Raw genomic sequence first — 22,299 nt, forward strand, 5'->3', positions numbered from 1 at the left:
AGGCTGAGTTTGTCTGAGTCGGGTTGGGATTGGCTGGCGCCGTGTTTGTGTAGGTTTGGGTGGGTTTGCTGGGCGGGAAGCCGCCTATAGGCCCGGCGGCATCCCCGAGTCCTGCAGCCCGGCAACAGACATCACACCAGGGCTGCGGCGGTCGGCCCAGCCAGACAACAACAGCCATCCAGCCGACCGCGAGCAGCCGGCCACCTACCGCACACGCCCTGGGAGCAACGTTTGGTTTCTATAGCTACGGATGGGGGTGCCTGCATCACCGCGGTTACCAGAGGGACTGGAGCTCGGGGAGACGGTCCAACGTCAGACGTGGAGACGTGTCTTCAGATGTATTTACGTTGCAGGCGAGCTGCCATGTGCTCTCACGCAGAGACCTGCGGGCCGGGAGCCAAACCCGGAGGTCAGGTCACGAGTTTCACATGTTTCTGAAACTTCTGGCTTAAAAATAACTCCAGAAACTTTAAATACTAGACTAATTTACCCCTTTTCCACCAAACCGGTTCCAGTGCTGGTTCTGGTTCACAACGCCTTGGTGGAAAAGGGGTCATGGTCCCACTTGATCCCTGAGAAGTACGTTTGTAGGTCACGTATTATTCTAAAAGCACTGTTGAATGGTTATCTGGATATTTAAAGGCACGGTATGTAACCACAACCAATGCAGACCAAAATAGGTTTCTATGTCCGCCAGTAGTGTTAGACACAAAAGCTTGTTGCCTTGATTACAGTGTCTCCACCTTGCTCCATGGGATTCTCTATCGGCCTTTTTCCTGCGCTCTCATTGGGTGTAGCTTAAACGAGGATTCCTCCAGCTTCTACTGGTCTCTGACATGCCAGACAGCCGTTAGTGGTCGGCGACGGTTCAGTAATATGTTGCTAAGCATCTCTGATACACCTGAGCGGTTAAATCTGACTTGTTGGTCTCATGTGAAACCTGCAAATAAAGAAAGTTTCTGTTCCTCTACATGCCAGTAGGGGTCGCTGTTAACCTCCACGTTAAAATATCCAACTCTGCAGCAGAAATAAACATATTAACAGCCTGGTTCAACAAGGTTTTGGACCTAGATTTTGCTCTTTGATAAGTTCTACTTTTTTTAAGCCATGTCAGCGGTTTCCTTGGGTGTTGCTTTGGTAACGACACTTGAAAGTAGGACTTCTGGACATTAGCTAGCGCCATCATTTATCACAAACCCAGCCAGTAACCGATCTAAGGTAGCTAGGTTCCAACTTTGTCCATTTTTGGGTTAACTCGATTCAGTTCTCACCAACGTGGTTCTTTGCAATAATAAGAAAAAGTACTTTTACTCTTCTTGTGTATTTATACTTCATTTTAAAAATGAACTTTGACGTGTTTATTTTCCGGCTTTTCGTTTTTCTTAGAGCTTCTCCACGTAGCAATACCATTTCTGACCTGAGGGGGGCAGCATGTCACAAGAAAGTTGAGGTTTCAGCTCACAAGACATGCCAGGCCGTACCCAGTCAGTAACACGGTATTGTCTATGGCGCTTCTACAGATTCGTCGGCCCCCATGTGGTCGGAAGTGGTATTGGTACATAGCGTGTCTTTAAAGATGTAGACTTTACATCACAGATTGAGGTTTTGCAAAGTGAGTAGGATGCATCGATTCAACCTGGGTCAAGGTTAAAGGGGTTTTTAGATTAAACCCCGTTATAATCTCTGAATTAAACATTTAAGTTTCGTTTCTTGTCATTTTAGTAGCTGGAAGCAGATTACTTTTCTGTAGTATGTTGATTTATGGCGGCTCTGAGGATGAGAAGCACCTGGACATGGTGTTGAGATTAAAGATCAAACCAGTTACTTTTTACTAAATAGTGGCAAGAAAAGACAAAAAAAGGACACCAACCGGTTTAACACGGAAGGATAAAATCTCCATATCTATCAGAGTTTCATCAAGCGAAGCGTGCAAACTTGCAATTTTATGGTTAACTTGAGCAAACAGAGCTAAACAAACACAGACTCAACAGTCCGGCTCTTGAAGGCAGATGGTGTGACCCGTCATTTTAATACTTATTCAAAATACAGTAAAGAAGCGTGACATGCAGCGGTTTTGCAGTGGAAACGGCTTTAACTGTTGCAGGTGGATTTACATGTGAAATGTTGTGAAACGGCACAATGCGGATCTCACATTCAAAACAAGGAAATGCTTATTTACATTATGAAAAGTCCTGAACGGAGAGCAGATAGAGCAGATAATCAAAAAAGTTTGCAGCACACATTAAAATACATAAATTACTTCTTAAACTTGACCAACGAGCGCGTCCACATGCAACATGAATCAGCAATATCCACCTCTCGCTGCTGACTTCTTGATCTTAGGTGACTTTGGCTCCTTTAAAGAATAATAATGGGTTGATTATTGGCTGATTTCTTGATTTAAATGATAGTTTCAAATACTGTATTTGTGCTATTTTTATTCTTATTAATATTCTTCTTATTATTATTATTATGTCTCCTCTCTTTGTCCCAGCAGTCCGGCAGTAAAGGAACGATATACGGCCCAGAGTAAGTCACACGGTGCCAAAACAACAGAAAAACCTATATTTTAGCTGGGGTTTTTTTTTTTTTTGAAAACTGGACAAAGGTTCGGATCAGTTCTGTTTCACATAAATTTTAAAACTATGATTTCAGCTGGACTAATGCAGTAAATCCATTTTCTGTTTTTAAATGCCCTGAATAAGTTTTACAGTCAGATGTGACGGCGTCAGGGTACGTCTGGCTGAAATCAGGACAACGACCACAAACACAGCAGCAAACCTCCGACAGAGAGCAGACCGAAGGCGCCGGAGGTCCAGTTAAAGTCCAGACCTTAACCTGACTGAAATGCTGCTGCAATATCTTAAAATCAGGATCAACCCGGACCAGAATACAGTTGTTTCTAATGATCTGTGACAGCTTCAGAAAATATATCGGAAAATCGCAAAATGCACCTGTTTTTTTGTCTACTTAAAGATTTTTGATTAACTTTTCACTAAAACTTGAAATATGGAAAAAAGTTTTCTCTTGTACATTGTCTTGATTTAAAATTCTGCTATTAAGGTTTCTTGGATTACATGATTGCTGAAGTAATTTATCTAAATGATTTGTAAAAAGCAGTGAAAGCAGAAGTTGTACTAATAAAAAGATAAAAACACCTATCTGCAGTTACAGAAGTAGAAAAAGGCTGTGTTGAAGTCTTTCCGTTGTGAACGGCGCCCCCTGGTGGCGCCTATAAGACCTGCCCCAGTCCTGGGCTGCCCACCCTGAGGTGCTTCCCTGCTGCAGCACGGCAGCTCAGATTAAAGAGTTGTTCACAGACTCATGGAGATGCTAATGCCGAGCAAGAGAGGGGATCCATTCATCAAAGGTGTGAAACCTGCAGGGGGGTCCTGGAGGGCTGAACTGAGAACCTCTGTCTCTGTGAGAAGACGCTCACCGAGACCGGAGGGGAACTTTGATGTGCTTGATGAGGATATTTATCACATCACTGCGTTTTCATGTTTTGTTTCGTCCAAAAATTTATTTTTCCTTCAAAAACTGTGTTTTATCTAAATCAATTTATTAATTATGACCTTTTTCATTGTCTCTGCTGGACTTGTACTCAATTGCATTTATAATAAGACTGTAACTGCACACTATTCCTTTATACTATATTAGTATAACACATTATTTATTATACTGTACTTACTATGTTTATAGTACATTTATTCAGTTTACAGTACACTTGTTCAGTTTCTTTTTTACTGTATTTTTTATTTTCTATTTTTCATACATATAATTTATCTTTATCGTTTATTTAGTCTAAGTTCATAATAATAATAATAATAATAATAATAAATTTTATTTCTAATGCACTTCACATTACTGAAAATCTCAAAGTGCTACAGTTTGATAATTAAAAGGCAACAGAAGTAATACAATCAAGATAAGAGATAAAAGGCATAAAAAGTCAAGACATGGCAGAAAAGAGAATAAAACAATTCAAAAACAGCAACTAGGGAAAAAAACAACAGCATTGTTTAGTAATAAAATGCTTTGCTAAAAAGAAATGTTTTTAGTCCTTGGTTTGCAGGTTGTCCGACTTTGAGCTGTAACACCAGAATTTCCCCTCTGGGATCAATAAAGGACTATCTTATCTTACGATCAAAAAATATATAAAATTTGCCTAAAAAAAACGAACAAAAATGAAAATCACCTTTTTACTTGAGAGAATATTTGGGCGTCTGAAGTGATCGAGATTCCCGGGGTTCTGTGACATCACAGACCTCACCTTTATCACCCATTCAGCTCCATTTCTGCCCCTCTAAAGTGGACGATACGGAACTAGGAATCTGGATTTCGCCCAGATAGTGGATCATCGTGGTCCAGATATTGATCTGGCCTCGGTTTTACATTAAAATGTGAGAAAATTGTCCCCCAGCGCTCAGCATCGGCCTGGTGGTCGGGCCGAGGCTGCGGGTTTCAAGGCTGCTTCACACCTGGCATCTTGTTTGGGTTTCCAAACATTTGGCCGGCTCACATCTGGCTGGCAGGGCGTGCAGAGGTGTCGACATAGAGGTTCATTCATAGTTTACGGGGCGGGGCCGAGGGACCCGGAGTCCGGGGCTCCTCTGCAGCGAGGAACCTCTGTGGGCTGCAGCTCGGTGGTTCCCAGAAGAGGGACCGGCGCTGCCTGGAAACACACGTGTGGACCGGGCCACCCACATCTGAGCCACCCAGCACCAACAGCAGCATCATTCTTTAACGAGGCAAGTGGCTGCGTATCAAAACGAGACTGACGTCTCCTTTCTGCAGTCTTTTATTTCACCGCAGCTGGCAGCTGCGGAAAGAAAACGACACAGAGGAAAAGTCTTGTAACTGCAATAACTAATTATAATAAAAAATAAAATAGGACAAATGAGCTCCAGATATCACACATCATTTATGTCTTATACTATTAGACGTTGACAAACAAGAGCTGGATCCACCAGCATCACCTATGGATGGAATATGGATCGCCTGGTCTGTGACATCACAGATCCTCACCCCATCCTGGATCCAGCTCACAAACATCAGGCAAGAAGCAACTGGAAAGCAGTGGTTTTCAACCTTTTTGGACCCCCTGCAAATTTGTGATCAACTCTTAGGACCCCACCCCCCCTTTTATTTCACAATAAAAGCATTTTAAAGAAATGAAGGGCGTATGCCCACTGAAACTAGGGGGCTCTTAATTTGAAAAGGATGCAGATCGTGTTACGTTTGTATCAACAGTGTCACGCAGTAACTTCAACAATGCCAACAGTTGCAAGATTTCTTATTAAAATCCATGAATTACACTTGTAAAGTGTAAAAGAAGGTCATGTGACACTGAAGTTTAGGTAGATAAAGGTCTCGCCACATTTGAGTAAAATAATAATCTATTTCTATAAATGTCAGAGGATCTTAAAAAAAAAACAACTTTATTATCACAGACCCCTTGCAATTTCACCACAGTCCACCAGGGGTCCACAGACCCCCGATTAAAGGACCATAACGGAGTTAAGACCTACGTCTATTATTAGAAGCTCACAACACTCAGTGATGGAGGGAATAGGGATAAATTCGACTTTGTATGTGTACAAAAAGTCCTCAAAAAGTGTATTCAAAGGACTTTTTGTACAGGCATCTCCTGGTTATAAGTCCGGACAAGTCGACTCCTTTTGCCACGGTAACTACTGAATTCATGGCACCTGCTTCCTTAGATCCTGATCAGCTATTAAACATTTATGAGGAAGAGTGTTAAATTGAGAGGCTTGGATTCACATCATTACTCCTTACCGTCTTAAAATAGGCCGAGGTTTATTTAAGGTCTGGGACAGAAACGTGTTTGTAAAGGTCCAGGAGTTGTGAGGGACAGGGAATCAAGAGCAGCGCCGGGAGGAAGAAAAACACATGTCGGTGTTTTAGAACTAAATTAAACTACTCTTCACAAAAATAAGCAGAAACACATTTACATGGTCACCTGAAAAAGAAGACTAGTTTTACATATGAGGGGATAAAAATGATTAAATCCTTACCTTCTCTTCACATGAAGACAAGCTCAGATGATGAATGACAGTCAGTAGAGACGACGTGTCTGCAGGCGCCCCCCAGTGGCCATTAGAGGAACTGCAGCTTCTTTCTCATTTCCTTGTTGTTTCCTTGAAGTTGGAAAGCTGCTACTTGGTGCTACCTGCTGCTACTTTCTGCTATCTGCTGATACCTGCTGCTAGCTTGTGCTACCTGCTGCTACCTGGTGCTTCTTGCTGTTACTTGCTGCTACTTGGTTCTACTTTCTGCTACTTCGTGCTACCTGGTCCTACCTGCTGTTAGTTGCTGTTACCTGCCGCCACTTTCGGTGCGTCCAAAATGCCATACTAAACAGTATATACTAAAAAGTATAATTAAGTTTGGCACACTTTTGAGTAAATATCAGTAGTATGCATTAATTTGGTCGTACTATTAAGAGCGCACATGTCACTTCCTGCTGTTGGGAGTAAGTGACGTGTCACAGCAGCAGTAGCAGCGCACCGCTCCGTTCCTTCCCGTTTATCCTGGTCTAAACAAGATGACATTATATAATATTATTATATATGAATATTTTACTATTAATATTATATAATAATATTATTATACTTAATATTATACTTATGACATATGTATCTGCGCAGCACCTAGCAACCAAACACTGCTGCATTGCATTGTGGGAAGTTTCTGCTTAGCTAGTGTCCATCAATCCACACTAATACATTTCTCCGGAATGAGTATGGATAGCGCATACTATTGAGTACGTACTAATGTTTCGGACACACTAAAAAATCTCACATACTGTTTTTTGCATACTCTTCAGGGTATGCAATTTCGGACGCACACTTGGTTTTACTTTCTGCTACCTGCTGCTACTTGCTGCTACTTGCTGCTACCTGGTGCTAGCCTTGCGTCATTTCTGTCTTCGCGACACCAACACTTCCAGGCCCCAGGGCGGCCAAAGATGCGTGAAAACAAACAAAAAAGTATACAAAGGAACACAAGATGACTTTGGTCTAAATTCGCACTTTATTTCTAACACTTACAGGTTTGTTTTGTCCCCGTTTCCCAGGTACCCCCCTCCCCAAAACCACAGGCACACAGATAGCGATGAGTTAAGGGACAGTCGTAGAGAACAGTTCGAACCCAAACGTCTCCAACAGAATCGGGTTTCAGAATCAACTCAGACAGAGCGCCTCGAGCTCAAAGACAGCATTTCGTAAGCTTACTTTTAAACAGAACACAGGGAACCCCTCCCACCCCCACCCCGTACCCCCCCCACACCCAAAAACAGTAAACAAAAAACCCAGAACTGATGCTTAAATTCACAGAGTGGTGCTTGTTAACGTCTTCTACGTCCGTCACCACCGTCGTTAGAGTATGGTCAAGAACACTTTTTGGAGTTTACATCATAAAATCGTGGTTGTACAATGCGGAGAAATCAAAGTGAGAAGATACAGTGGAGCTCTTTGGTTTTCACTGTTGAGGTTTTTCTTTAGCAGTAAAATCTATCTTGTCCTCTTAACCTTTGGATTTAAGCTGCATTGTAGAAAAAATAGAAAGGAAAGCATTTTTTTTTTTTTAACTTTCTCCTCAATAAATCAACAACACGGGCCAAATGATACTGTCCGATGTAATTCTCTCATTTGTTTTTCACTCTGACTGGTAGTAAGTTTTACATTTTGTGTTAACAAGTCAAAAAAACCCAACATCTTTTAAAGTTCATGGTGACTTGAGCAGTGTCGTAAAATTAACATTCACAGCCACAGAAGACTTACGATAGAAAAACTGCCAATGCTTGAAGTGCTGTCATCGTCTGACAGTTTATTTATATTAACATCAGACTCTGGATATCCTTTAATTCATCACTTACAGTCCCAATGAGAACCCTGAATGTTTATATACACATGGAATGAGCGCGTGTGTTGTGGTGGTAGTTCAGCGTCTCGCCGCGGTAGTTTTAACTTTGGTATCATTCTCGGTCCACCGCGGACGAGGCTGACTACACAGGCACACATACAGACAGAGCTGCACTGCTGTGGGAGCAAAAGAACACACATGGTTAAATAATAATAATAATAATAATAATCAAGTTGTGTTAAGTTTGACATCTGCTCAGTTTTTAAGCTCCACAGTGGACTTTTTGCACCTGCGAGAGGTGAAGGACACGCTACGAACCACAGAAAGTGTAAACCTGGAGTTCAGACGTTTTCCTCCGACAGCAGTGATGAGTACGCACACACCTTCATCTCGATGAAACGCTCTGAACACGGTCGCGCGCCGCGCTGGCCAGAGCCACCGGAGCGACCGGTTCAGGACTTCTTTGTATTTCCCGCCATCAAACCAACTTGCAAGAGTCAGTTTCAAGTCTCTCACTCCTGAGTTCAGACAAGTCACGTCTTTTTTTTTTTAATGTTAGTATTATTTTTTTCTCCATTAAAGGTTGAGTGTCTATTTGGTTTTTCAACAGCGTTTCAGAGGCGTGTGTTGGAGCCTCCATCCTGCAGTGGGACAGAGGGAATCAGAAATCAAAGAGCAGAGGAGCAGATGTGAGCGGAGGAAATTAATTCACAGGGATGTGCGGTCATCCACACACGCTGCAACGACCCACCGTTTACCCACTGGTAGGAAATATCGATTTTATTAACATTTCAGAACCAGTTCAACGACTACGGACAGTCCGAGCTGCTTCAAGAGCTGAGCAGTGATTACTCTGCAACAATTTACTACAATACGATCATATCTTTTTCCTCGTTTACTAACATTGTTTGGTGCCTTCATGCTGCAGCGCTTAAAAAAAATTATAATTGTCATATCAAACATTGCTGTAGCGCCTGAAATGGCCCATTTATGTTCCCGCCTCTTTAAGGGTCCCTCCAGCACCGCCCAGTTGCTCTCGATTGGTCGGCTGATGGCAGGGAGGGAAAAAGCTCTTAGCAATCAAACGGTCGTTAGCTGCTTCTCAAGAAGTGTAGACCTGTGTACGCATATCAAAGTTTGATCGATGGCGTCACAGCTCAGCAAGGCGACCAACGCGTTCTACAACTAAAAATAAAAAAAATCAAATAAATAAATAAATAAATAAATAAATAAATAAGTAAAACATCTACAGTTTAATTGACCTAAAAGCGTTGATAAAGCGTTGATAATCGTTACTTTGTGTGACGTGTTTTTGAATGGGTTTATTCTGTTGATAAGCACACATTTGAAGTTGGAAGAACTACATTCTTGTATGAAAGCACCTTAAAACTTGTAAAACCCAACAATTTTACTATCTCATATCTAGACAAGTCTCCACTGGACGCGTCCTCGATTAAATGGGCGGAGTGGGAACTCTTCCGGAATGAATTGAATTCAACCGTACCCGACCGGATGCGTGTCTGGAGTTGGAACAGAATATCTACGTTTTTGTAAGTACAGATAAGAAATCATGATCAAAAACGGCTTCAAGGTGACCTCATCAAGTCAACATCAAGATGTTTAGGGAAAAATAAATATTTGATGTGAACTTTGGCCTTTGTAATTTTACAAACATTTTACTGACACCCTGGAGGGAGCACAAAAAAGAGAAAAAGTCCATTGTAAGGCTACAAACTTTTCATCTGTAATTGTTTTTCTCTAACAAGGTCGGCAGGAAAATTAAGCTTAAAACTCTAAATTGTGGGTGATAAAAATATGAGACTTTGATGTGAAAATGTTCCTCCGTCACAACAACCTCCTCTTTCTCTCCGTCTCTGGTTAAAACAGTCGTTTGGTTTTGCTTTTAAACATTCGTCTGGCATCTTCTCGTCTCGGTCTCTCTGCAGATAAAAGCCTCACAACAACCCCTGACAAACTAGTACAAAGATCAAGAAAGATTCAAATAGAATCCAATAAATACATAAATTAAGAATCGATAAATAAATAAAGGTGAAAGTCAAAGAAGTTCATAAAATACAGACTATCTTCCCCCCATTCCCATAACAGCACAAAGCTCCTTCGTACAATAAATACAAATAATTCTCCAACAAAGAGCCTGTGAGAGAGACTTTTAAAGCTTTTGGTTCTTGAATCGTCGTCTTCGGTCTTCGGCCTTCGGCCTTCGGCCTTCGGCCTCTTTAAACATGAGCGACAAGTAAGAGAAGGTGAAGATTATTTCCCATAAAAGAATTAATGTTTAAATTATGTTAACGGCCTTTCCTGTTCCATGTTCCCACCCGTCCACTCCTCCCACGATCACGGTTCTTGCCGGTTGCTTTCATTTTTGAGTCCGTTTAAATCAAAGCTCATCACTAGTTTCAACCCGGGACTTGTTTTCACTTTATCCTATCACTCTGATCAGATCTCACATAAATATCAATGAATGCTTCCCTGCAGATGAATCATCATTGTATAAAATTTCAGACCAGTAATTTAGAATAAACTTTAAAAACTTGTTTTTTATTGCAATGTTTTTAACTGTGTTGAAGCCTATGATAGGAAGATTAAATGAATCACTAGGTTTTTCAATTAAAACAAACCCTCCTCTGATTGGCTGGATCAATATTTGTTTTGGTAGGGGGGCGGGATGACGTTGCTCTGTTTCTAGATTCTAGGCTAGTTTCTGCTCTATTTTCATGCGTTCATACATTAGTCTTTTCCAAATGTTTTTTGCATCACTACCGAATACACGTCCGTGCGTCGTTTGCCTTTGTACGGTTGTTAAACAACACGTCCACTGGGGGCAGCGATGAGACAATCACACACTGGGTAAAATGTTTTATTTGCGCTAATTTGTAACTTTTTTTAAATTTCAGTCCAATGCCTACAACTGACGACTAACATAATTTTCAATACTACTGTTCTCGCATTCATTTTAATAATTCCCTCAATACTGCCCCGATGGCTTATGGTGGTATTGCTCAGTTGTGTGTACATTTGTGGACAGTTGAAAATGACGCAGGATACGGTTTATATTTGAAGTCTTTTTTCTTTCTTTTTTTTTTTTACATTATAGTCAAAAGATGTCCAGCTAGCAGATGGCTAGGATATACAGTACTGTAAAACGTCAAATAATGGCCCAGTCCCAATTATCCGCAGGGTGTAGCAAAATATTTTTTATATTAAACGCCCGTCCCAAATAAAGGCCGGGTCAAACAGCCGGGTCAAACATTGTTTTTCTGGTGGCCAAAAAAATATTCTACCATATGCAAATATAACCAACCTAAACACAAACAAATAACCTTAAACGAATTGAAAAATGTGTTACTTTTTATTTAATTTTAGAGTGACCTCACTGATGATGTGTTATGAAGTTGAGCGGCTCGTGCATCAGAGAGAAACGTAAAAAACAAAGGGAGGGAAAAAGAGGTGAGCTCGTAGCCTATAGCTCCTCGCCCACCTCTTTTCCCCTCCTTCTTTTGCCTCTCTCTTTTCACTTAGCTTGGATACTTCACAAGTGTGCCTGACACCAGCGTGAGTTTCTGAAGATTATACGAATGATGGGAAAAGAGTTGTAATGTGACCACAGCTGACAACGAGAAGCCGCTTGCGGCTAGTGCTAGCTGGCTAGATCAAAGACGAACAATAAGATTTGGGTTGAATAGAGATACACAATTAATAAAGACAGGTCCCTAATAAGCGCCTGTTGATTTGAGCGATTTAAGCAAATAAACGCCTTTATTTGGTGTTTTGCGGTATTAACAGAATGTGTTCTGGATTTGAAATTGCGTAAGAGCCCAGAGAGGGGGCAGGGAGGAGGTCAGTATGAGCGGGAAACTGTGAAAACACGTCCGGGTTAAGAGCCATCATTTACTTTCAAAAATATTTTTTTTAAATACTGAGATGAATCTGTGGGACGAATGTTGGTCGAGCGGTTTGGTCGACACTCACGCATTCATGCTCCTCTCACACTTCCTCTTGTGCATTGGTTTGGTCGTTCTATTTGGTTTGGTTGTGTATCTAAAAAGTTTTGCTTTTGGTTTTCAGTTTTGGCTTTTTCACATCGAACCTTCTGGATGAATTGAAAAGCTTTTTTCTTTTCTTTTTTTTTCTCTTATTTTAAAAAAAGAAGCTACAGTTTCACAGTTATTTCCAAGCGTAAAGTAAGATAAAAAACCCGAAGCACAACCAAAGAGACGAGAAAATATATGAAAACAGATCCTCCAGCGCCCCACCCGAACCCTGCCGTCCTCCGTCCCTCCACGAAAGAAGTAAAAAAGCAATGAGACAAAGTCCATACATCAGGAACAGACACACTAATGAAAGCAAAAACCAAATATATATATATATATTCTCAGTCATTTCGTTGAGGTTATTCATTATTTTATCCATCCAGGAAAAGAAAGTGAGAAAAAAAGCAGAGGATGTTGTTTGAGGGAGGGATGGAGGGAGGGAGCGGTTCTGTCTGTCGATACAAGAACAGCAATCACAGTTAAAGACGGACAGACAGACAGGGCCGCACTCGCCCCTCTCCTCCCTTTCTCTTCCCCTTTCTTCGTATTTGGTTTTGTCACAGTTCAGTCACTCCGTAGAAGTAGCTTTTGGTTTTGGGTAAATTTTTGGTTCTTTTTAAAATGTTATTTTCTCTCTTTTTTTTTGGTCCACGGATTCAAATGCACCTCCTCCTGCTCCTCCTATCCTCCGTCTTCTCTCCTCCATCCTGCGCCCCCCCCACCCCCCCGGTTCCCGCTTCGTCTCCGAAGCTTTTTGAACTTTGGCTCCTGGTGCTTCTTCTTCTCCTCCTCGTCTCTTTGATCTGCTCTTTGGAGACAAAGCAGAGGGGCAGACGGGGGGGGGGGGGGGGGCAGGGGTTTGGCGTTTCACCTCTTTCTTTTGTTCCTTCTTTTTTTTGGTTTTGGTCTTATGCCTACTAGAATATGTGTGTTTGTTTCCCCCCTTTGACACTGCTGAGGTTTTGTCTGGACACTTGTCTCGCGGGCGAACGCGGAGACAACGCTGCCAGGGGCGATGCTTTGGTATCCGAGAGCGACTGTCTGGTGGTTGATGAGCAGTCTGGAGGATGACATGGCCGTGTTATGGGTGTGTATGGGGCGATGATAAATCAAAGAAGGCAAATAATGCAATAAATACATAAATAAATAAAAGGGGAGCTCCCAGATGGCCCACATCTGCCGGTGGTGGAAGTGAATCCTCTTTGTGAGCTCGGTGGATACTGTTGAGTGGATACTTTGGTTTGCACATGTGAAGGTAGCAATGATAATGATTAAAAACAAACAAAAACAACTGATCATCCCCCCCAAATTTGACTAGTTAAATTTAAAACCGGCCTGGGACGGATTCACAGAAAAGCTATCTGGACTCGGCGGTAGATTCGTACTGGGTCACTTTGGTAGTTCCGGCGGTGAAAGCCCCACCGGTGAGTCGCTCCGGGTCTGTCGTCCTGTAAGGCGGGCTGATCGCTGGGAGGTAGATATCCTGCATGTGGAGTCAGCACTCGGTAAGACCACAAAGAGGTACGAAATAATAGAAAAATAGATGTTTTTGTAAAAGCTTCAACTGAAAATGGGAAAATAAATCCTGAGTGAAATGGGAAATGTTTGGCATGAATGAAGAACTACGCTGATCTTTGGCCAGACCAGAAGTCAAAAGTCTTTTTAACTAAAGCTTTTCTCTCCGTTTGTTGGTTGTTTTTTTAAATCTTTTTTTTTTTTGGTTTTCGAGTTTTTGGTATTTGGAGATTTTGGTTTACATCTTTTGTGTGTGTTTCTTTGAGCGTAACCTTCCGGGCTTGTTGAACAAGTCTTTTCTTTGCCTCCCTCTCCTCACACACAGTTCTCGTCCCTGCCCTCGTTAACTTCTCGTTTTTTTTAACTCCAGCCTTTAAAAAGCGTGACATTGGTTTCCCCAACGCCGAGTGGAAACGCTCCTCCGTCTCATTATTTGGTTTCAGGTTCCCCACCTTTGTTCTGCTGTTCTCTCCTTCCTCTCTGTCCCTCCTCTCTCGGTGCTTCCTCCCCTCATCCATCCGGGTTTTATTTTTGGCTTCAGATGTCTTCGGAGGGGGAGACACGCGGAGAGAAGACCAGAGAGGGATCAGAGAGGGAGATGGCTTTGGTTGAAAGGCGAGGTTGTACATTTGGATTTTTTAAAGCTCCTTGGATGCTCGTCCTCCTCCTCTTCCTCCTCCTCGCCCGGCTCCGGCGGGGTTCGGGGGTCACTCAGCCATGGCCCCTCCCAGGGCGGGGGGCGACGCCTCGCTGAAGGAGCAGAAGGAAGCGGGACTGGAGCAGGGGGACACCGACTCCTCCGGGCAGGAAGTGGGGCTCATGAGGTGTCCGGCGCCGGCGGGGGGGGACTGGCAGAAGGAAGGCCTCAGGCCGCAGCCGCCAACGCTGCTGCTGACCAGCCCCATGGTGGGGGCGGAGGTCGTCACCATCGGGAGGAGGCCCGGCCGGTTGAGGAACAGAGACGGGCGGAGGGACGGGGGCATGCCGGCCCCCCCTGGGCCCCCCAGGAGCATGTGACCCGGCCCCCCCTCCAGGCCGGAGATGGGCAGCTGACCGGTGCTGGCTGCCAGCGCTGGGCGGGAAAGAGACAGGCCGAGGATAAGAAGAAGGAAAGGTGCAGAAATACAAGAAGAAGTGAGTTTATTCAACGTCATGTAAAATGCTTAACCTGTTCACCCCGAGGGATTTTGGAGGTGAATTTCATCTAAACAGGCCTATCAAAATATGCATAATCTTGGTCTCAATGGATAGCTACGACCTCACAGCATACATTTCCAGTGTCAGAAAAATTGTGAATGTTCACCTGCCTGAGCAAATTGTTCTAAACCAAAGAAAAAAAATGAAATTTTTACTCTCGTTTAATTTTCTTTTAGTTTGCACAGTGGAAAACACCATGATAACAATGCATATAATTATAAAGACACCACTGTCTGGATTCAGCAACTCCTTGACTACAACTGTACCAAGTTACATGAGAATAGCTTAAAGCACATAGATTTTACAAAGATTTTATAAAGGTTTTAGTGTGGATAATACCAGGGCGACTCTCTTTTTGGGCACTTGGATACCTATACTGGGCCAAAATGTGCCAAATGTGTTTTTTACCCTTTTGGAAGGGAATATGGCTATAAAATACTTTGATAATTTGATTATACATGATTTCGTAAATGTAAAATCTCAATCTAAAAATCACTGGCTCTTCTCTGTGGGTATCGCTCTCTGCGCTGTGCAGCTGTGCGTCACGGAGCCAAGATGGCTGCCGTGCTCCAGAGGCCTGGTGGATGAAGTCTTGTTCAAGTGTAATATCTCGTTTGAAAGCTAGCAACATGTAGAATGTCAACAAAGTTTATGTAAATTCCCAAGAGCCTCGAGAAGTCAACAAAATGGCCGCGACCGGCAGGATATGAGATGACGGGGGATGAAGCAGCTTCACTACTACGAAGGATTAAGTCGTGAATTTTGGTCAAATAACAGTTTGGATAGACTGAAAATGACAACGAAACGCTGAGGAGATAAAATAAACTGCTTTTGGTTGGAATAGTTTTGGCATTTGCTGTCTGTATGACAGATTATACTATCATTTTGCTCACCATGGTTACAGTACAAGAATTACATCAGGAAGGAGGTTCATACTACCGAGGGTGAGAACAGGTTTGATACAGAGAACTTCTTTTTACAAAGCCATGGTTGGCTGGAACTCTATACCAGTTCCTATTTCTCATGCAGGTAGCAAAGATTGGTTTAAGATTCAGTTGAAACTAGGGTTGCCACCCGTCCCGTAAAATACGGAATTGTCCTTTATTTGAGAAAAAAAATGTTGCGTCCCGTATTGAACTAATACGTGACACGATTTGTACCGTATTTTCATTAACTTTTACACCATATTCTAGTTGAATTATTGAAATAAATGAACCTTTACACCATATTCTAGTTGAATTATTGAAATAAATTTACTTATACACCATATTCTAGTTGAATTATTGAAATAAATTAACTTTTACACCATATTCTAGTTGAATTATTGAAATAAGTTAACTTTTACACCATATTCTAGTTGAATTATTGAAATAAGTTAACTTTTACACCATATTCTAGTTGAATTATTGAAATAAATTAACTTTTACACCATATTCTAGTTGAATTATTGAAATAAGTTAACTTTTACACCATATTCCAGTTGAATTATTGAAATAAATTAACTTTTACACCATATTCTAGTTGAATTATTGAAATAAATTAACTTTTACACCATATTCTTCACCTGTAGGCTATATTATACATCTGGGCTGATGTGGACATACGTAGCATAGGAGGATATTTCAGTTACTAGTATGGTTGTCTGTCTGTACAGTCATGCACGTTCAATGCTATTAAAGCACTTTAAACTTTAAATCAAAGCATTTAGTTTTTTCATATAAAATAAACACATTTTTATTCAGTTTAGAAGTTTTGGGGCTTTTTTTTTTGGCTCCTGCGCTGCTGAAATCAGGGCGTCCCTTATTTCTATTTCTGAAAGGTGGCAACCCTAGTTGAAACAATATCTTTTAAAATGTAATGAATTATGATCTGACATTTGGAAGGAACAGAATGAAGTTTGAATAGAATTACAGGTAGTGTAAACCTTATCACAATAAAGGTGAAAAGTGGTCAAGAATTCTAAGATAAGGTCATTTCAGGAAGGTATTGCTTATGAAGGTGTTTTATTTGATTTCATTTCTATGTATTTATGTCTGAGAATGATGGGGATTTAGTTCTCCTCTGTTTGTTTGTGACTAAGGGAGTTGTGTCTATTATTGTTTTGTTTGTCATGTATAATGTATGTCTGTTATATATTAAGTGTTAATTTGTGTGTTGTGTGTATGTCGGAACCCCAGGAAGAATAGCTAATGCTGTTGCTAATGCTAATGGGGATCCTAAATAAAACAAAAGACAAACAACGTCATGTAAAGTGCTTCAGAAGTTGCAGGTTTTTAAAATATAAAGAATAATAATGAAGTAAATGCTAGAATTGAGTCTGTTTCAGAGGATAACAGAGGGAAGAGGAGGATAACGTGTCCATCATCCGAACTCTGGACCGAGCTGCCGCTGCACAGACGCCCGGATCCTTCTATGGCTGCTTTTAAATCTCATCTTAAAACTCATTTTTACTCGCTAACTTCTCACTTCACCATGATTGTTGTATTTCATTTATGTGTTTTATGTTTTCTTTTTCTTTTACTTGTCCAGCACTTTGGTCAACTGTTGTTGTTTTTAAAGTGCTTTATAAATAAACTTGAACATCATCTTACAAGCTCCTGGAGGGAGAAATGTCGGTCGGGTTCCAGCAAAATTAAACAGAATTTAATTAAGTTTATAAAACATTCCCACAAAACTAAAGCTGCTCTAACAAAACATTACAACTTACCTTTTTGTTTCCATTTGTTAGTGATGGATTTTGGTGTTAAAATGGAGACGAATGGAAGTCAGTAAAGTATGAAGATGATTAGCATCGTGATAAGTGAGCGGGGGAACAGGAATAATGGTTTCTGCTCCTGTTGAAGTGTTATAAGCAGACAAATGAAGAATCGATGCTGTAAGGAGGGTTATTTCTTACACGACGAGTTGTCAGAGGTAACGTCTCGACCGCTCGCTCAGCTGAAACTCGGCTCTAACAGAACCTGACAACTTCTGGAAGTCTCCATCCGAGCTGCAGCTTCCCTAACAGGCTGCATCCTCCTCACCAGCGCTCGGCGGAGCTGCGGATCGCCGCTATAGGCAGATTCAAAGCTGTCTTTTGAAGCCTAAATGCTGCGGCTGCAGATCATCTCACTCAGAAAGGGGGGAGTTTTGAGTCCAAACGGGTTATTTTAGCTGTCAGGTGCTGATATTGTGAGAGAGGGGATTGTGTCGGCCGACTCGGCCTCCTAAGCTTCGCCATGAGGGCCCTTGTCAGCCCGGGATAATAGCGGGGGCCATTGTATGAGAATGAAATTGAATCTTTCACCATACCAAATGATTCAGAAAGTTTTGAGGAGGGGGGGGCTGCCGGCTACTGTCATCTGAGCTAATTCATTTTGGACAGAATGGATGAAGGGTGAAATGGGAAGAAGAGAGCTACGAGGCTGGGGTGGGAGATGGGGGGTGGTTGAGGGTCTGCATGCTCGAGCTGCACACACACCTTGCATGGTGGCCAGGGGATTACTGCCAATGAGGGCCTGGCTCATCGCTGTGCTTACTCCCATCATTGTGTTCCTGAAAGGTGGACAGACCGCAAGTTCACACACAGACAGACATCCGCGCTCGCAGAGACACGTTTACGGGGTTGAATCATGCTTTCAAAGCTATTCTGAGCTGGAAGTACATGTTTTAATGCCTGGTGGTGAAATCTGTTCCCACAAGCGCCTCACGGTTCAGATCCACTGGTAGGACAGGAAACACGTTTCTGCAAAAGTCACCTAAACTTTGTCAAGAATGTGTCGTATAATCAAGAGCAGCTTTACTTCCCGACTTCAAGTGTTGCCCAAAGCCACAGAGAACGAAAGGTAAACAACCTTTTCTTTGGAGGTTCAGCTTCCCTCTAAACCTCATCTTCTTCACATCAACCAACCCCAGAAAGCAAATGAGGATAAATCAATGTTGAATTATGGTCAAAAAGGTTGATTTTTGGTTAAAGTCGACAATTGATTGTGGATCGACCATCAATCAATCATCCAATTCTAATTGCTTTAGGTTTTTCTCCCACTAGGGGAGTTTTTACCCGCCAGTGTTTATGTTATGTTTATGTAATAATTGCTCAGGGGTCATGTTCTGGGTCTCTGGAAAGATCCTAATACAACTTCTATTGTAATAGATGCTATATAAATAAAATTGAATTGAATTGAATTAATCAATGTTAAATCAACATACTGTATTCTGTTTGTCGCAGACATGGTTCAACAGGGATTCAAAGTTTCTGCCTGACCGTATTTCAACATTGATTCACTCATATCTTGCTATCCGGGCCTGCACATCCTCTTTCTGTCTCTTTCTATCCAGAAAGCTCCTCTCTGGTCTTTATCATCCTCCTACCGACGAGTTCACATCCCCCCTTTTTCCAAACCATCTCAATCTGACCTGTCTTATCTCCAAAACCTGCAACTCTGGCTGCTCCTCTGATGCGCTCTTTCCCAATGCTGCCCACCCCTGACCCCCCCAAAGAAGGAGAAACAGTCAGAACAGGTTGAAACAAAAGGTTTTAAGAGATTTGAGGTGATTCCATCTCCTAAAACTGGACGCTATGAACAGAGATGTAGAGGCATGGTTAAAGACGGAGCCGTTTTATTTTCCCTGGTATTTTAATCGCAGCATGTCACTGACGCTTCATTAAGACCTCATGAGCTTGAACAGTCGGTGTGAAGAAAAGCACTTTTTACACAAACGAGCAACTTGATCCACAAAACAAAAAAAGAAACCTGTAAACTAACAGACATCAGTCGTGCTCAGTCCAGGAAACTCCAGGATCAGTGTGTATTTCAGGACTTTTGTGGAAAAGGGAGATTTTCAAATAGAAAGTCCCGAGGCTGCAAAGGTTGGATGTGTTTTAAAACAAAGGTTTACGTACATTTCTGAATTTTACCGGCAGAAATGAAGAGAAATGTGACCTGATAGTACTAGTAGGTTCGATCCCAGCCTGTTGCTCTTTCGGGCGAGTCCCCCCCACCCTCTCTATATCCCTTTCCATCTACTTTGAATAATAGGTGGAAAGTCTTTAAGCTTAGGGTCCTGGTACCCCTTCCAACCTGACAGCCATTTCCACGGTAGGGAACGTACCGCGCTGCAACAGAGCAACTTCCTGCGTGAGGCTGCAAGCCAGGAAAGTTTATTTTGTGTTAAAGATTCAAGACAGCTGCTCAGGTTGCAGAAATATCACATCTGGGGCGAGACTCATCACAAGGCCACCAGGGTCTGGTCTCATCGCCGACACTCACCCGGCGTTGATCCCGGACGTCCCCATGCTGGGCGGGGCCGGGCTGGCTGTGCTGTGAGGAGGCGGAGTCGCGGAAGAGGAGATGGCGGCCACGCTGACCGGAGTCATGGGGCAGGAAGCCGACGGCGACAGACTGGCGCCTGACGGGGAGAAGAAGAGGAGATGAAGAAGGTGATGATGGAGGGACTCGGTTTGAAACACGCTGGCGGTGCCGGTCCGGGCGCCGAGCCGCTTCCAGCAGTGTTCATTTCGTTGAATGATTTTTTTTTTTTTTTATTTTGATCTGAAGATTTATTTCGAACATGCATGTTAAAAAAATAATACAAAAAAGTGAAAAAATAAAATACAATACAAATATATATATATATGTATATTGTAGGTTTTTTACGTTGTGTTTAGTTGCACAGTCTTAGTTACGCAGCTTTGCTTGATTTCAGTTGAGCTGACACTCGTTAGCAACATGCTAACGTTTTGCAGTGCATCATCTCATGAACAACAGAAAAGCTAGGTCTAGGACGAAAACCAAAATCATTAAAAGTAGTGAATTTTCTGTTTTTAGATACTATGTGCAATGGCTTTACAACCAATAGTGTTTATTTGAGAATTGCACTTTATTTTTCTTAATCTTTTTGATTTTGCACAGAGTAACAGACAGTAGAAGACAGTGAGTTCAGAGTTATGTGGTTTTCTATTTCAAGAATATTGTACTTAAGCTTGAAAGAATGAAATTACTGAAATGTAACCAGACTTTTGAGCATTTGTATCGCTTGGGCGCCACGTTCACTATTGAATGCTGGCTTACGCATGTTGCTACGCAACATACGTAAACTACACAGAATATGTAAGCTACGCGACGTGCGTGATGACGTCATTTGTGCCCCCTGGAATCGATAAGGGAATCGTTTGCAAAATTTGCAAATGATTCCAAGAAATCCAACATCAGGCACCAGTTCTGAACAAGAACCGGTTCTTGATTCTCATCCCTACTACCTAATATGACTGAAACTAAATGGTGTGTTATTCAAAAGACTAATGGTGCGTCCGAAATGCCATACTAAACAGTATATACTCAAAAAGTATACTTAAGTTTGGCACACATCATACTGACATGGCAAATGTCAGTAGTATGCATTAATTTGGACGTCCTACTCAGAGCCACACGGCACGTCCTGCTGTTGGGAGGGGGAGTTGTTACCATGGTAACAACTCCTGTCACAGCAGCAGTAGCAGCACCACTCCGCTCTTTCCCGTTTATCCTGGGCCAAACAAGATGACATTATATAATATTATTACATATGAATATTATAATATTAATATTATATAATAATATTATTATACTTAATATTATACATATTTGCGCAGCACTTAGCAACCAAACAACGCTGCATTGCATTGTGGGAAGTTTCTGCTTAGTTAGTGTCCATCAATCCACACTAATACATTTCTCTGGAATGAGTATGGATAGCACATACTATTGTGTACGTACTAATGTTTCGGACGCACTAAAAAATCTCACATAGTGTTTTTGTATACTAATTAGGGTGGAAGTATGCAATTTCGGACGCAGCTTAAGACTAAATCAGAATTTGCTGTCAAAATCAACACTGGTTTCCAGCCGTCTCAGACTGGGGAGAAGTTTGATGCTGGAAAGCTTCAGGTCATGAAGCCCATAAATCCCCTGCTGTTTGTTAACCGTCAGGTCATCCGTCACACCTGTGACGCCTGCGACGGATCAAACTGCAGCCCGGCGCCATAAATCAGGAGGATGAGTCATGGCTGGCAGAGGTAAACAGCTCCAGATGAGAGCCGCGCTCCCACATTGTTTTCTATTTCTCTGGCAGAAATCACTTTTTAAGTGATGATTTTCTTTTGTGCTTCATCAAATGAGCAGAAAAGCTCCGGCAAACACAGACACACCGGTTTCTCCCAAATAACGCCGGGACCGGTTTAATCTTCCCTCCGACCAACCTTTGGACTGGAAAACACAGCTGAGAAGCAAAGTAATTACAGCTCACCTGTTGTGCTGAGGCTGCTGGTGACCTGGGACAGACCCTGACTCGATATCTGGACGCAGACGGAGAGAAGAGAGATATTCCTAAACCAATATCAGGTCAGCTCCGAACCATCGCGCAATTAAGTGCTGGACCGGCGCCGTACCATGTGTGGGCTGTAGCAGGGGGCTTTCTGCATCATGATGGGCGACGTCTGCGAGGGCAGGGGGGGGGTGGTGCTGCTGGACGGGTTGATGCGCTTCTCCTTCTGCCGGCGGTTGCAGAACCAGACGCGGATCACCTCCTTCTCCATGTTGAGCTGCTCCGCCATCAGCAGGATCTCCTCCGACGTGGGTTTCTGGTTCTGAGGGGGAAGAGACTCCGGTGAATCTGATATCTGCTAGACGGT

General features: G+C 42.4%; 1 protein-coding gene across 1 annotated transcript in view; it reads right to left on the minus strand.

Annotated features, from left to right (window-relative positions):
• Positions 1-13,736: 13,736 nt before the first annotated feature.
• The window catches only part of pou2f2a (POU class 2 homeobox 2a), a 78,408-nt gene continuing 69,845 nt past the window's right edge, over positions 13,737-22,299 (minus strand). Inside the window, exons 13-17 of the mRNA XM_061742119.1 lie at positions 22,057-22,254; positions 21,915-21,963; positions 19,901-20,039; positions 18,112-18,185; positions 13,737-14,526 (exon numbers count right to left, since the gene is read on the minus strand). Of these exons, the coding sequence (XP_061598103.1) occupies positions 14,162-14,526; positions 18,112-18,185; positions 19,901-20,039; positions 21,915-21,963; positions 22,057-22,254 (825 nt within the window). The 3' untranslated portion in view covers positions 13,737-14,161. The remainder of the gene's footprint in view (positions 14,527-18,111; positions 18,186-19,900; positions 20,040-21,914; positions 21,964-22,056; positions 22,255-22,299) is intronic.

Source organism: Cololabis saira, chromosome 15, assembly GCF_033807715.1.
Source record: "Cololabis saira isolate AMF1-May2022 chromosome 15, fColSai1.1, whole genome shotgun sequence".
NCBI classification, from domain to species: domain Eukaryota; kingdom Metazoa; phylum Chordata; class Actinopteri; order Beloniformes; family Belonidae; genus Cololabis; species Cololabis saira.